The 16,775-nt window shown below is 42.4% G+C and overlaps 1 protein-coding gene across 3 annotated transcripts; it reads right to left on the bottom strand.

The window, feature by feature from the left end:
• Positions 1-4,989: 4,989 nt before the first annotated feature.
• On the bottom strand, positions 4,990-15,377 carry pax8 (paired box 8). 3 transcript variants are annotated; one of them, XM_030742553.1, is made up of 12 exons: positions 15,245-15,377; positions 13,115-13,295; positions 11,211-11,376; positions 10,887-11,084; positions 10,574-10,650; positions 10,256-10,381; positions 9,238-9,413; positions 9,021-9,141; positions 8,533-8,781; positions 8,105-8,206; positions 6,854-6,943; positions 4,990-5,868 (listed from the first exon to the last, which is right to left on the bottom strand). In XM_030742553.1, exons 2-12 carry the CDS (start codon positions 13,134-13,136, stop codon positions 5,798-5,800), a joined length of 1,398 nt encoding a protein of 465 aa, XP_030598413.1. In that variant the 5' UTR covers positions 13,137-13,295; positions 15,245-15,377; the 3' UTR covers positions 4,990-5,797. The 3 variants fall into 3 exon arrangements, with proteins under 3 accessions (XP_030598413.1, XP_030598414.1, XP_030598415.1); XM_030742554.1 differs by having other exon boundaries at positions 11,211-11,352; XM_030742555.1 differs by lacking the exon at positions 8,533-8,781.
• Positions 15,378-16,775: the final 1,398 nt, after the last annotated feature.

The raw sequence follows: 16,775 nt of genomic DNA, 5'->3' as shown, positions 1-16,775 counted from the left end.
CACCGTCCAGGACCCTTGAAGTCTCTCTGCAGTCCTTTCAGGAGTTTAGTTTCTCCACTCAGACCTCATTTGCCTTTTTTACCGATACATTAACTCCACTCTTATCCTCTCATGCTCTTATCCACCGTCCACACTCAATATATTTTTTGACATGAGTTTATCTTTTTCATTGTCAAGTGAAGCTCTTTTATTGCTGTAATCTGTTTTTACAAGAAACAGGAGGCGCTGTAGAAAGACATCTACCTTTTTTTTTTATCCTATTTTTTTTCTTTTAATCCAGACAGCACTCATTAGTGTAGCTTCTCTCGCGGCCAGACGTTTTCTTTTTATTTGCCAATCAGACCCAGTCCAAACAAGCAGAGCTCCTTTTGCTTTTAGCAGCAAAGGAGCCTCTCATTGAAAGAGTTAAGCCAAGTGCCTTGCTTAAGGGCATTTTAATGCATGACCTCTTTTTTACCCTTCACCGTCCACACACACACACACACACACACACACACACACACACACACACACACACACACACACACACACTCTGACAACACTCCTCGGGCACAGACTTAGTGGTTTTTTAGATGCAGGACAAACAGGAGGGTCAGTGCGGCATGCGCAGCTGATCGGGAATGTTTAACTTCTTTATCTCATTTCATCTTTCCACGAAATTCTAGGAATATTTCCATCTGTTCTTCCTTCGCTAATAATCTTTGATCTTCTGTGTGCAGTTCGAGGATAAATCAGTACAATCAACATGTCTGTGTGATGTTGAATGAGGTGTTTGTCGACCGGATGTTTGACTGCACTGGCCTCTGCAGGTCAGCTCTCTCCCTCAGGGCAGTACCTGATACCTGGAAGATTTTATCCACCTTCATCGTGTGTGTGTATAGTGCTAGATGTGAGTATGTGTGTGTGTGTGTGCTTTGAAAGGTGCGTTTTTCTTGATGTCTCCTGGTCAATAGTAGCTTCCTGCCTTCAGGGTCTGTGTGTTGTTTAATAGGTCGGTATGACACAGGGCACCTGTGTTTCCTCCCTCTGCCTTCTCCAACACAGAAACACCCTCTGTTTGAGCACTTTGCTCTGTTTGACTGGCACATTTGTTCCAGCTGCATTATGGTTAAAGATGGAGGAGATTAGATAACTTCTTGAAATTTGAGAAAGGTGCTATCATTTGAAGTCTGCTCAGGTGTTCTGAGGGCTCTTTTTTTGCCCCGTGATAACAAACTGACTTATAGCAAAATTTGGATGATGATTGTGGCAGGTGGTTTGGTCCTCCAAGTCTTGAGCCACCCCCTAATTACTTTAGATTTTTTTGAGGAAAATGGGAAATGGGTGCAGCTATTTATTGAAAAGTGTGTAAACATACATGGAAACACAGAAAAGGCAAAAACATATTCAGGAATAATTCTCCAGGCTCCTTGGATGCTGGCTCCTTTTGTTCCATTCTCTGTCAAGATGATCCCACACTGCTTCAATAATGTTGAGGTCCAGGCTCTGTGGGAGGCCAATGACTGATAGTTTTCCAGGTATGCTTTTACTGCACTGTGTTTGGGACCATTGTCATGCTGAACAATGGAACTGTTGCCAATCAGATGATTTCTAGATGGTATTGCATAGTGGATCAAAATCTGATGGATTCATCCCTCCAACAGACCCGTTGCCACTGATTTTCAGTTCAGTTCTTGTATAATGTGGCATACCTCAGCCTTTTCTCCTTGTTTCCTCTCTTTACGAATGGCTTCCCGACAGCCACCCTTCCACTGACCATTTCTGAGGCTTTAGGGAACAGTAGATGGATCAAATGAAGTGCCGGATGCATCTCTCCAGTCCTGTGTGAGGTCTATGCTGGATTCCCCGCCCCCCTATTTCTTAAGGATTATCAAAAGCTTCCCAAATTCCAAATGAATCCCTCTGACTTTGGTATCCCTTCAACCTTGCAGCTAATGCCATCATGACGTTGCCATTTGTGGGTTTGAAAGAAATATCTTCAGAGTGTTTTAATTAATTAGATTAGAAGAGGGGGTCATTACATGGAAAATCAATGAGTGCTTCCCACCTTATTCCCTCAGAATCAGCTGATTTTTTATTTATTTTGCTACACTAGCTTTAAATTTAAATAAGCCATGCAAAATTTACCTTTATATTATGAAAATTGTTACAGACTTTCATAATGTTTGACTGATTTTTACATGGAATGATGTGGCATGAGATGTATCAGAAGATGGAAAAATGACTAAATGTTTTGGTGTGTCTGAAGCAAATTTTTGTGCTCCCCATAGGGTGACTTGGAGCAAAAGCCATGATCACATCAAATCTCAGTTCATCCATTAGCCTCAATAATCTGAAACACACTGGAGGGGAAACACAGTAGCTACACAATATGCAATTGAGAGCTAACACTAGCTGGCTGAAAATTTTAATCTCAAAGGATTTTCTTTTTTTTTTAGCACCCAGCATCTAGTTACCTGCAAAAAACGGATGTCAGCAAGCTACTGTAGCCAGCTGAGGCACTTGCAGACATGATACAGATTTCTGAATTTTTCAGATTCTGTGATGCTGCAGAATGTTTTTACCTTACCTTATTAAGCTTAAAGCTGCCACTTGAAAATTTGAAATTTGAAATGTTGGGACATGGACCCTCTAGATTCCAATTTTGGGAAGGTGTTGAGGAGGGGGGGGGGGTTCAGATGATGTCTCACAATTTGAGGAGCACTTCTGCTGAAGCACACACACTCCTTAGCTGTGTTATAAAGGAAAAACTAAAGTTTGTATCTCTGTAAGCTCAGAATAATCAGCTGTGATGCATTCAAAGTAATTAAGGATAAGGTGATGGGTTCACTTACACAATCTGGCTCTGATCGAGGGTCACAAAGAGCCTGAACCCGGCAGGGCCCACACAGCAGAGCCACCATTCACAGCTAAGAACAACAGCGTGTTCTGCAGCTCCTTTGGATGGACAAATTCTGTCAGCCTGCATAATACTTGTTTGCCAGGCTGAACTGGTGGGCCAGTATCTCAGGCCCAGAGATAAGTGGAGAACTTTCCAGATGACTGGCGCAAGACAACCCCGACCCGTCATCCCACTGTTTGCCACACACTCCTCTGTTGCCTTTTTGGCAGCTATTTCTGCAGCCCCCCCCCCAGTTCTGCCTTTCAGTTTGTCCCAATAATGGTAATGGGACACATGCCTTCTCTGCCACACACACACTGTTATATCACACAAACACAAAGGCACCCTTGCTCTGTCTGTCCATCTCGCACACACACACACACACACACACACACACACACACACACACACACACACACACACACACACACACACACACACACACACACACAGGCACAGTGTTAGCATGGCTTCTGTTTTAAATGTAGTAAGTCCCTGTCGCCCCATCCTGCCAGCTTTGTCTGCTCTCAGCTGTTCCGGCCCGGTGCCCGTATTGTGCTGCCGGGCTCATTACCAGAAGCACTGTGGCCCGAAACCTCCTCACTAATAGGTCCAGTGAGAGACAGAGAGGAGTTATTCTGCTGTGGCTTGTGTGTTGTTGTTGGTTTTTGTTTTGTTTTTTCACTCTTTTGGCAGCAGGACTGTTAATGTTTAACGCTTGCTGCTGTTATTTCTCTGGCTGGTCGTCAGCTGGCAGAAGAACCTGACAAAGGGTTTCGCTTAAAAGATTTTCTTCATTCCTGTAGGACACACGGGCGTGAAAGCTCCTCTCCATGTACAAATGTATATGGATGTGTATCATGTTTCTGCATGCCTGAGCAAGGACCTGGAACCAATGAGTGTCCTGGCAGTTGATGGGCTGCCTGGAGTGGGCCAGGCCACTTGGACAACAATGGGCTAAAGTGTTGCTATTGTTTAAAGTTTACAGAGCAGTGTGCGTGCGCGTGCGTGTGTGTACAGTGGTGTGGCTGGAGGAGAGAGAATAAGAAGGGGTGTAAAGAGGTGAGTCAGGAAAATGGTGAAATGTGAGGAGATGGGAGACTTGAAGAGGGACAGAAAAAGAAAGAGGAGTGCATACTGTAAACAGAAAGATGTCAGGGCTGATCCTCATCAGCAGATATCACTCTGACTGAGGACTTCAGGTAATTGTCTTAAAGGCTCCAAGAAAACCTTCATACAGTCTGATTGAGGAGTTCCATAATTAGGCTTGAGGGGTTCTTTAAAGATGAATTAGGCCATGAACTGAGCAGAAGTTCGTGAACTGAAAACGACCGCAACGATCCCGGTGGTCTAATGAGACTAAAGAACAGCTGAGAAGATCCAGCACAGAAGCGCAACCAAGTTCAAGTGCAGGTTCCAAATAAATGCTTCGATATTTATTTGGAAAAATTAACAAAAAGGTATATTTAGATTTCCGAACTATAATATTAATCACATTGATTTTCATACATCAACATATCAGTTAATAATAATAATAAATTAGAAAAAAAAAAAGAAAAAGGTCGGCGTGAGCGCGGTGGAAGCGCGCGTCCCCGGCTCTCTCCATCAATCGCGCGGTGTCCCGCGTGGTGGTGGTGGTGGTGGTGGCACCAGGTGGGCCGCGGCTCCGCCGAACCGTGGCCTCGTTACGGCGCCGCTATAATGAGGCCGCAATGAGGGTCGAAATAATTGCAAATAAAAGCACATGATGCAGAAAATAAAAAAAGAAATTAAACAGATGCGCGTGTTTTTCAGGATCGTTGATCGTGTCCTTTTAAAAATGCTGAGTTGCAAAAATAAATAAATTTTAAAAAGCGACATTTCAGGTTTTTGCAGCGTACCACAATCGTGCCAGTCTGGCCGTGATGACAACAATAACAGCACCAGTAATAATAGTGTAATATCACTTTAAAATATCCCTAATATATATAACTTCGGGGGAATTAGAGGCACAAGAAAAAAAATAAACAGCACTAAATTTGTCATGCTTTAATTAAAATAATTCTTTAGAAATTCATTATTTACATTTGCAATAATATTAATAACAGTATAAGAAAAAATAGTCACAGTTTTTACCAAACATCAGAACATCAGCATGACAACAAACTAAATTTATCTGAAGCGAAAACAAAAGTATTTCAAGCCTTGTTCGTTTTTGTAATCAAATCAGCATCACCCCCCTCAGTGAAACTGCACTTTCCGCATAAAGTAATTCCTCATTTACATTATATACATATTGCTGGACAGATATGTAATTTGAGGGGCGTATGTGGGCATTTTGTTGTAATAGTGATTTTCCCCAAAAGAAAATCTGAATTTACACTTCAAAAAAAAAAAAAATCACAAACTTAATTTGCAGGCAAGCATACAAGTAGATCAAGAATAGAAGTTGATTTGTGATGATAGGACAGGATTCAATTTTTCTTAAAAACAAACAAAAATAAAGATTGTAAACAAAGCAGGCATAGTTCAGTATAAAGAAGTTGCATATCCATATTCACTGGATCAGTGGAGTCAAGTTGCAGATGTACCAGGAAAAAAAAGTCTTTGGCCGAAACAACGCTGAATAGATTCATACTGAAAATATGCACCGGTTGAGTCTCTGGAAATAAGCCCTGGAGGAGGTCGCGGTTAATAGTGTGTAAACGTGCATGAGTCACAGCCACCCCGGGAAATGTTATCTGTGATGACAAATAAATAGAATCAGGTGTTGTTGACCATGAGAGGATGAGAGAAAAAAAGAAAGTGTTGCTAGGTCATCAGCAGAGTCTCAAGTTCCCATCCAGTTTAGAGCTCCATGCCTTGGTCCACGTTCAGATCAGCTGATGTTAAGTTGTCCAGTTCTCATCCTGGCGTGGAAATCTGAGGCTGCCAGGACTAGAGGTGGTCGTAGGCGGCTGCAGATGGCGGGCCCGTGCGGGAGGCCGAGCTGTAGTAATAGGGGGAACCTGTGGGGGGAGACACAGATGGAGGGTGTCAAAGCTGGATAATGCTGGTGGTGGTCTTGGATCAGACTTGCGTTAAGGTTTGACAGCAGACGGTTTGAACAGCTTAGACTGTGAGTGTTTTGAGTCTGAACCTCCTTCAAGACCTCGTGTAAAAGCATGAGTGATGCAGGGGTTTTTGAACAATGGCACTGTGCAGAAAATCAGCAATCACACCTAGGAAGAACCTCTATTTCAAATAATAAAGCATTTATATTTGGTGATAAGATGAAAAAAAAATAAAGCGGGTTTCTCCAGCAAGATGCAAACCTGCGCTCTACAAAAATGCTGTAAAAATACAGGAAATTCTGCAGGACAATGTGAAAACAGTTAAATACTGTATATGCTGATGTCTTTGAGGTCAAAAGTATATTAACTGCAAGCTATTGTACATCTTTACAGTACATTTCAGTATAATTTTATTTGCTGAGAAAAGGAACTGTTGAAGTTTTTGAATGTTTCTCTTTTATGAAGCCTCTTTGCGCTTTAGTTTTTGTAAATGTCAATTTAAATAGAAATAAAGTGCATTCTCTGCATCTTTTTTTTTTGGTATTGTTTTACCACTTGCCTCATGTTGTATTGTTTTATCTGCGGCCCAAATGTGCCTTTAGTACAGGAAAAATTTAAACAACCATAAATAAATATGTTAAAGAAAAAATTAAAGCAATTTGGTGTTCACTGCTAACAGTAAAGAAATAGTGCCTGCAGGGGTCATAAACTACATTATATGTCATGTGCCTAAGGTGGCCTGCACTCCACTTCCTGGTAGGCTGTCTATTAAATTCTATTAAACCATAAGGTCAGAGGGAAAATTCTCATAAAACATTTGTGAATTCTTTTAAGCGCTGAAAAGCATATGACTTGAGGAGGTCATATTACCCGCCTTATTAATAAATATTCAAAGGTGAGGCACTGAGTGAAACCACTCAGTGTGTGTTCAGTTACTCACCCAGTAAACTGGAGTTGGTGAACCTCCAGGCTTCACCGTAGGAGGTGTAGGGTGAATGGCTGTAGGACTGACCCGAGTAGTCTGCACCTGCTGCAGAAAAAAAAAAAAAAAAAAAAGTTGAGCGAACAGTCCGATACTCTGAGATACAATATATAAGAAGACATTGTTATTAAAATGCAAAGCTGGGGCATTGCTAAGAGCTGGGTAGGTTGTTTGTCTGAGTGCCAGCATCTGTTCAGCCTTAGCTCATAATTCACCAACAGTTAGTGCAGCCTGTAAACCATTAATCTGTGGTGCAGGTGGATGGCTGAGGGTAAAATCCCTCGGCCCAGTGGTGCATGCACACAGCTAGCCTTCACGCCCTCTTTCTCCAGCAGTAGGCTCCTTCCATCATGCAGCCTCTGCCCTCTGAAATGCCCCCTCCTTCTCCTTCTCCTCCTGCTGCTCCTCTCTCCTGTCCTGCACTTCCTGCTTCAGCCTGTCTGACACTTCTTCTTCTTTCTTTTTTTTTGCTTTTCTTCTTCTCCTTTTTTTTAACATTCCAATATCTAATTGGTAATTATGTTGGCTGGAATGAATCACTGAGCTCCCCACCTCCTCCTCCTGTCCCACACCCCCACACCCCCATCCCCACCCCCCCACCCCCCACCCCCTTACTCAGTAATTGTGTATCAACGCTTCCTCACAGCGAGCCCACCAGAAAAAATAATAAATCAGACCCTCTCATTTCGCGCTTCGGAGGGCAGACTTCAAATAAAAAAAAAAAAGGCAGATCACACACATACATGCACACACACACTTTCACTCTCTCGCTCTCTCTGGTCACATGCAGGCATCTTGTCATGCACACACACAGATGCACGCACACACACACACACGCACCCTGCAAAAACCTCCTACTCTTCCCAGCTTTACGCCCCCTCCGCCCACCACCACTGCATCTCCCTTCTGGGCCCCCTGGTTCCCATGGCGATGTGTGGTCAGAGGTGTCTGGGTGAGGGGTGTGGGCAGCAGGGTGGAACACCCCCCACCCCCCACTGGGCTCAAGTGCACTGGCTCAACCCTGCGTACACGCACAGCTCACCAACCACCCTGGCAAGGGTACTCATTAACTCAGCCCGTCTCCCTGTTAATCTACAAGCCGCCATCCCACCCGCTCTTTCTCTTTACTTCCTTCCTTCCCTTCCTCCTCTCTCTTTCTTTCCACCTGTATTTGCATTTTCATTTTAATCCTTAAAGTCAGTCCCTTACCTGCTACCATGCCCGTGATGGCAGAGGAAGAGTATCCTGTCTGAGCAGGGGACGGGATGTGAGGTGGGTAGCCAGGGAGGGTGGAGCTCACCATGTCGCGCCCTGAAAGCACACAAACACAAAAAAATCCCCCATACATCTTTAACACCAAGGTGGATGTTCAAATTGCTTCTTTATGTAGGCCAGAGTTGTAAGATGCAGAGACTGAAATGAAGCCGGAATAATTAGTCTGTTTATCATTTAAACCTTTTTAAAGCCAAAATTGCTCAAACAATTTTGTGATTTTTAGCTTCTTGGATGTGAACATTTGCTGCTCCTCCTGATTTTCTTTGGTATTTACAGACCAATAAATAAATTAACAAAAAACAAACAGGAATGCGTCTGTTTTCATCTTATGCAATCATGAATGAGATGGATGGCTGCATTACCTGAGATGACAGACTGACTGCTGAATTGCCCATACACTGGTGCATGATGGGAGAATGAGTTGAAGGCGTTGGGGAAATGGTTGGAGCTGCTGCCGCTGCAGTTGTTGCTGCTGACAGAAATGGGTTTCTGCAGCGCCTGCAGCTCCACAAATGCCAGGTTAGAGGCTGCCATGTTTGGGGAGGGGCTCGTGCTGGTCACTTCTGGGGACATTTCCTGTTTTAGACAAAGTGGTAGGGTCTGTACAGGCTCTGAGGTGGTGAGAGCCAGTGTGCAGCACGTGGGTAAGGAAATAAAAAAAACAAAACAAAATCAAATGGTGAACATGGGTGGAACTGAAAAACTTAGGACCAAAAGAATTGTGAGAGATGCCAAAACTGAACAAAGAATGAGCAGTGAGTGGTGCACTGTTGTGAAACATAGATCCAAGCATGCAGAGGGTCCTGGGCCCTGTGGGAGGTCAAAGGGCATAATCTAGCAAGAGTCTTACCAGCCACCATGGTGTAGCTCTGGTGTGCTGACAGGTTTCGCCCTATGGCAGAGCTGGATGATGAGAGGCTGGTCTTGGCTTCATCTAGGCTACTGTTGATCAGGGACAGTGGGTACAACGTCTGAGGATGATAAGTACAGATTAAAGGCTGCTTTAATGGGATGCAGAGCACATATGTAAAAACTAAAGGAAGATTTACAGTCCAAATAGTTGGCACCTGCTCTCCCTTGCTGCCTGCTGCTGAGCTGAATGAGTCCGGAGGATAGGGATGACGATCAAAGCCACAGTCCAGATGTTGTGAGGCTCCAGGGAAGTGGTCCACTCTCATCTGCTTCCTTGGGATACCCCCGCTGCCCTGAGAGTCCACACTGTGTCGACAGCTCTCCTGATCACCTGAGAGAGGCCCCAAGGAGGATGGAAGAGGAGGAAATCTACATGTCAAACTGTTGTTTCAAGGCCTTTAAATGTCCTCTGAGAGGAGTTCGGCCTCAAAATCTGTCCTGGACAGACCCAAATGCTGGTGTTGTCTCTCTGGCACAGTTCTCAAGCGGGTCTGATCTTAATTAACTGGTTTGCAGTTCTTTGTGTCCCTCAGAACTCAAGCCCAGGCTCAGTTCACTTAAGTCTCTATATTGCTACCAAATATTAATATTCTTATGTAACACATCAGTAGTTTACAAAGCTAAAGCAGGCCATAAATCACTGTTTACAAATGATTACAGTTCTATCAACAACTTGATTGCCTGCGTCTCTGAAATATAAAAATGTATACAGTTGAATCAGAGCAAGTTTTATGCTACTGAAGGGAAAACCTTAAAAAAAACTGTCTGTAACCTAAAATTATTCACTCTAAATGCTGAAGAACAGGACAAAAGCCTTCATGTCAAGGTGACTGGTGTTAAGCTTGCTCTGTTGTGCACAGGGCCTTGCAAAATTTCATGAAGTAAAACTTAATTTCCCTTTAACGGACAACTTTTGGCCTGTTTTCCCTTGCAAAAGAAAAAAGTATTCTTAAAGGAAACAAGTTCAGATTAATAGCTGTTTTCATCTTTCAGTGATGTGATGTTTTGGAGTCAATGCCTACAGAGAGACAGTCAGAATACCTAAAAACATGATTTTCAGTCATATTTGCCTTTGTTTTCTCAGTTTTTGTGAGTATAGGGGGGTGATAACCCTATCTTTCTTATGAACCAGCTTCAGGTTACAGTGTTTTGTTTAATTGATCTATTTCTTACTGTCATCGTGGGTCCTTTTCCCCTCGCCATTGGGTTGAGGAATACCCAGCAAGCCGCTGATGGAGTAGGTTGAGCCCAGAGAGTCTGATTGTGGAGATTCTGGAGGGGTGACCGCAGAACTGGGGACTGACAATGAGAGAGAGGACAGCAAAGACAGATTTGAGACAGGGACCAGAAACAATACGGTACACCTCTTTGCTGCTGATGCCATGAGGTCGCGAGCTTAATCCTAATCCTTTTCAGCATCTCTTGATAATGCTGATATGAGGCCGATATGAGCCTCTATTGTACATGTGCCCAGAAACGGTGCAGACTTACTCAAGGTTTGTCCCGGACTCAGGCCTTTTCCATCCAGAGGGAGGTTGAATGGCTGCTGGACCTTCGTTCGAATTATTCTGGAACAAACACAGTGAGTTTAAATTTAGCAATGCCTTCACTGTAAAAAAAAAAAAAAAAAAAAAAAATCTGAGCATTCCCACAATAATATCATACCAAAAAGGGAAAAGAAAGGCAGCACATTCAGGCTCAGTCATTCACGTTCTCCCTGATGCCCAGGAAGCCAGACAGCTACATGCTGCTTAGCCACCTGAACCCCAGCTTACATGATTTCATTCATAATTCAGTTTGTCACCTGTTAATGGAGCTCACGCTGGGCACCGTGTCACTGTCACACACTCCCTCCGCCAACAGTCGGTCTCTGATTTCCCAGGCAAACATAGTGGGATTCTGCCTCTTGTACTCAGCGATCTTCTCCACAACCTTAGGGGTGGCCACTTTGGGCTTGGAGCCACCGATCACACCAGGCTTGATGCTGCCTGTCTCATAGTAGCTGAAGGGAAAGATGATTTTTATTTTTGTAATTGGAAAGTTTAGTTATTGGCAAGTAAACACCAAATACCAAGACTCTCATTAAAAGCAACGGGAAGTTGAGCAAGGTGGCAGCTGTTGAACTCACCGTCCCAGGATCTTGCTGACACAGCCGTGGCTCACTCGAAGCTGCCGTGAGATGTCACAAGGCCGAACCCCCTGATGGGCCATGTCCACAATGCGTTGCCGGATCACCTCCGGAAGTGGGCGGCCATTAACAAACATTCCACCTAGTTGGTTAAGACCCCCATGACCTGGGGGAGGAGGGGGGATGAACACTTATAAATGTCATGGAACACGAGACCATTCACGTACACCTGTCTGCGCACGCACGCACGCACACACACACACACACACACACACACACACACACACACACACACACACACACACACACACACACACACATTTCTTTTGGAAACAGACACACTGTCTGTGGGCATTCATCCAAAATCCAAAGTCTCTGTCTGGATCAAATGCATGCTCGATACTGCAAGAAATGACTAAATGTTTGTCATATTTTTTGCAGAATTGGGGGTTTTATTTATCTAAAGCACACAGAAGAAATGTAGCTAATTTCCACCAGCATCCTTGACAAAAAACAAGAAATTTTTCTTTAACAGGCTGGAGGTTTATGTTTGGAAACAGCAGCACTGAAGAAGCAAAGTTTTACATTTAAAGGAAACAGGAAAAGACCACCGAGGTGAGGAGAGAAAATAACGAAAACAGATGTGAGTAACAGATTATTGTGACCTTTTAAATCTACTTAGTGTCTGTCTTTTCTGATTTTTGTGGGGTCATACGAACAACAATTAAAAAAAAAACTGATATTAATAAAAACATTTTCAGAAAGTGCTGGATGCGAAATCACACTGGGGTTTTCCTACGTAACATTACCAACAAACAGAAACGCACATTCTTTAAAAAATAATGGTTATTTGATGATTCCACGGTCTAATCGCCTCCTTAGAAATAACACCTCCAGGCTTTTTTCTCACAGTTCTCATTTATATGCCACTAATTTGAGGCTCAGTTGGCTTCAGTGGCAGTGACTAATGTTATTTTACATTTCAGAGACTCTAGAGGAAAATGTCACTTAACAGAGAAAATAGTTCGCACGTTGCTCCTCTCATGTGTTATAAACATTTCAAAAGTAAAAATAAAAATAAAAGGGGATTATCTGCTTTGTATTCATTATTTTTTATGTATGTTTCCATATGAATTATTAAAGTTTAATACCTGTTCTCTGGGACATTTTAAAAATATTCTTTATATTTATTTTCTTGCCTTTTTTTTCCAATTGGTGTTCTACAGTATCTTGTGATTTAGATATTCGAGTTTGAATCTTTTTTAAATGCACCATGAAGCTAATTTTCTGCGTGCATTTAAACGCACAAAAGCGCTCCCCGCTTCGTACCAGTAGCCTCCATGTCTTCTCTAAAGACTGCACGGTGGTGACTCTGCAAGAACACCATTGCTTTTAATTTAACCCATTGAGTCACTCATTTCTCTCAGCCTTTTTGCCCCAGCTTTCATTTCCACATCAAACAGCAGCCGGACGAGGCCGAGGGATGGAGGGAGGGCAGCCTCTATTAACGCTGCCAGCCGAGTGTGGAAAAAAATCTCCCTGCCAAGCTTCATCAACCTGCAGGATATTAAAGCGGAGCGGCCCCGAGGCGGGGGGTGATGAACCCGCGGGAGCGCGCACGGTGCACTGACACCGCGCGCGCACAGGAAAGCATAGATAGATAGATAGATAGATAGATAGATAGATAGATAGATAGATAGATAGATAGATAGATAGATAGATAGATTAAAAAAAAACGCTTCTGTGATTAAAGCATTTTACAGTACAGCTACAGCTGCGTTTTATCTCCTGCATCCTCCACTCCACGGATGCCCATAGAGGAGCTACACATGTACATTTGCAAACTGGACAGCAGCAGATGAAGAAGTCTCAGAGGAGAAGGCCAGCTCTCGTTGTGTATTTACCTCTTCCGGTGTTACTGGTCATATCCCTGAGTTTGTGCTCGTTGCTCCACCAGCTGAACGTGACGCTCTCCTCCTCCACCTCCTCCTCCTCCTCCACGCTGACCCGGTTAAAGTGTGTCTATACTCCGCGCCCTGCCTTGTCTGGCATGGGTGTGCTCCCGCGTGCACCGCCGATCACAAGCTGCGGGACATCAAGGTGTTTGTGAAACTGGCTGCTGGTCATACGCGATGCCTTTGAACTCATACTGAACAAATGCTCAGCTGCTGCCTGTTTGCGTCTTTATCGCACGTAATTAAGTCACCTGTACCTGTCTGTATTTTTTATATGCGATAACGCAGCAGGCTGCAGAAGACTAAGAAAATATTCATCTGAAGATTGCGTATTTGATTTGTGTTTTAACGAACTTTATTCCAGACTTACTGTAGCTAGTGTTTTTTTTTTTTAATGCAGTTACTGCTGAATGGAAGCCGAGTTCAATATCATGACAGCAGTCTCTACGAGACATCGAGTGAACTTAAATGACAGGGCTTCATCTTGGATTTGTTGAAGTAATTGGGCAATTAAAGGCTAAAAGGAAAAAGAACAACCGAATGATGGACTAGAAAGATGAGGGGGGAAAAAAAGAATGGGCCATCAGTTTAAGGAGATGCAGGTCTGTATAATGATGAGGGGATATTAGCTCTTAGATCTGTTGCAAATGTGGTGGCTGGCAGTTGTTGTTGGCCATATGTATATGCCTTGTTTACAGGCTCCATCTGTTCAGCTGCTGCACACTGAAGGACTTTCAGCTCCGTGAAATTCACATGAAAAAGAGCAAAAACATTTGATAATTTCTATGAAATGAGGAAAAAGGCCGAACGGGATTTAAAGTCATTAAAGCCAATGTCTCCCATGTTACCGCAGGACACTTTGACAGGCTACAGCCTGATTCAGACTCAAATTTCCTTGTAAAAACTTTTACATCCCAGGTATTAGAAACTATACCTATAGCGCATTCCCATGCTCAATTTACCTGCACTTACTACATTTATATTTCCTGAAAACCACTGTTTTAATGTTGTTGCACAAAACAATGACAAATATCTACTTTTGAGGAGGTAAGTAAGCGTTAACTTACTTTTACTTGCTTATTTACATTTACATGTTGTTTAAAGCAGCTCAGCTAGAGTAGAAAAGCGCTATATAAGAACTAGTCCATTTACCACTTTTGTTTGCAATTAGAAACATGTGAGTCACAATTTGAAACTTGCAAAAATTGCAGCAATCTGATAGAATAAATGGGAGTTCTAGGTCATTAATAATAATGGAAATTAAAAGCAGCTGTAGCTGGTGAGAAACATTTTAAAAGCACAGGGGCGCTTCTTAAAATTTAACCGTATATGAAATGAATGTCCTGTAAAATTAAATTGTTTTTTATCTGATTTTATTCGATCGGATTTTTCAGGCCAGATAAGGAGCCGGTAACAACAGGTACACGGAGTGGGCTAACTTGTACGTTTAGAGGTAAATGTGTCGTGAATAAAACTGTAATTATCAGTTTCACAAGTTGTCTGCTGTTGTTGATCGGGTGTATTAACAACGTTTATAAGCGTTAAATGGAAAACGTGATTTAAAGCAGAAATTGAAGACCTCGCCATTTTGCACACAATTGCAAATTTAACATAAACTTAAGACAGTTTCGGTTAATAAATTACGCGCTATAGACTGTTATAACAGGCCCAGGGTGCTATTTTATTTTAGGAGGAAGGATTTTTTTTTTTTTAAATCGATGCACTTTAGAAAATTAATAAAAAATTATTCATTTGCTTTCGTGCAGCAGTTACTCTGGATTAAGTCATTTAAATAAACAAAACAAAAGGAAATTTGCGGGGTCTTTTGTGTGTGTGTGTGTTTGTTTTTAATTTATTTTTATTTTTTTGTGTGTACATCTTTAAACTTCAATTACATCTCTTAGAATACACCTTATTTTTTGCCCTTCGCCACAACAACATTAAACCCTGAGCTCTGTCTCGCGGCATTTTGCACAGTGTTTCTGTTTAATTTCGTCCCTGAGTTGTCAGGATGTCTCACATTCTCATTCAGACGTAACAGATGAGATAAAAAGATTTTCACTTTAGAAGAGGGCTTACCTTCTGGAGCTCGAAAAAATAATAATATAAAAGATTCCCCAGCAAATATTCTGATATTATCCAAATGATCTTGTGGTGTGCGTCCGTGCTGCGTTGGAGGAGACTGGACCGCTGATGTGTTGCGTCGTGTGTGCGCAGCCAGCACTGACTCAGGTTTTATCCACCGGGGCTGCGCAGAGGATGAAGCACCGCAGCCATTGGACGAGGACGATGGAGGAGGTGTTTTTTTTTTTTTTTTTTTTAAGGCGGACAGGATTATTGACTCCGCGTTTTGATGGCATCACACCCCCTGAGTGACTGTACGGAAACACTTGTCAGGAGGCGGCTTGTTTCCATTCACCTCCAGCGACAGCCCCGCTTTGATTAGACGGTGAACCGGCATGTGACACTGGGCCCGACTTCCACACGCAATTTAGTGCTTGATTTGCTGCGATGCCTCCCTGACAGGCGACTCCGGAGCATCCCACTGAGTCACTGACTGCCAAATATTTTTCAAAACTTTTTTTACTGAACAAAGAGAACAAAATGAAAGGTGAAAAATACTCTGGGGCCACTAGAAGAGATTTTTGATGTCCAAATGAAATTGGTCAAGGAATAAATATTTGCACCAAAGTGAGGTTTCAGGTCATTTAAATCCAAATATTTGTTTTTTAAAAAGAAGAAGCAAGAACTAAATACTCTTTACCAAAATAAAATGCCTCTTGGACAAAAAAAAAACCAAAAACCTGTAAGTCAACAAATCATGGGTCAGGCGACTTTTTGTTGCATCAACTTTACAGATTTATTTTCTTTTTAAATTTTGCTCTTTTCCTTCAAATGTTGCTTCAAATATTAACTTATATATGTTTAAAAATTATACAAGATGAACCTTTTATTGACTACATAAAACCCTAGAGTAAAATGATAATAATAATAAACCTCTAAATACAGTGAAATAAAATAAAAAGTAAAAACAGAGGGATTATGAAAAAGCTGCAAGAAACTGAAGGCTTCTTTGCACTTTAGACTTATTTCCAGCTTTTATTTGCTCTCTTGATGTTGTTCAAACTCTGCATTTTGATCTCAGTCCCAAAATGACGCATATGCCCGTCAGCGTGATCGCATCCGTGGAGAACTGCACTTGGTGGTTTTGAAAAGTTTAAAAGTACGTCTTGATTTTACTTTCTGCGCCGTGCCTGAATCAGGCCCCTGTGTGTGCGTGATGTGACAGCAGGGTGTCAGGATCCCCGTGAGTTTAAGACGCTGTGAAACCTTGTTCTCATGAGTCTGTAAAACAAACACAACACCTCTAACTAATGGCAGACGTCTATGGCACCGTGTCGTCTGTCTCATATTAAAGTGGGTTTATTCAGCCATATGGACTTAAAAGAAAACGATCAGGGTTTTTTTTTTATGGAAGGGGTGAAAAAAAATAAAGAAATAATAAACTTTGTGCTCTCAAATTAGAAAAGAAACAAGAAGACACTGTGAGAGAATCAATGTGCTTTACAATCAACTCCAGTCCGCGTCAGTGTCAGACTGAAATCCTTCA

This window comes from Archocentrus centrarchus, chromosome 12, assembly GCF_007364275.1.
Source record: "Archocentrus centrarchus isolate MPI-CPG fArcCen1 chromosome 12, fArcCen1, whole genome shotgun sequence".
In the NCBI taxonomy this organism is placed as follows: Eukaryota; Metazoa; Chordata; class Actinopteri; order Cichliformes; family Cichlidae; genus Archocentrus; species Archocentrus centrarchus.
This window is presented reverse-complemented; position numbering and strand designations above follow the sequence as displayed.

Coding starts and splice junctions, on each gene's coding strand:
- pax8 (XM_030742553.1), bottom strand. CDS start 13,136: ATGACCAGTAACACCGGAAGAG. Junction 9,142..9,237: donor CAGGCAGCAAGGGAGAGCAG/GTGCCAACTATT, acceptor TATCATCCTCAG/ACGTTGTACCCACTGTCCCT. Junction 5,869..6,853: donor CACCAACTCCAGTTTACTGG/GTGAGTAACTGA, acceptor CTCCCCCCACAG/GTTCCCCCTATTACTACAGC.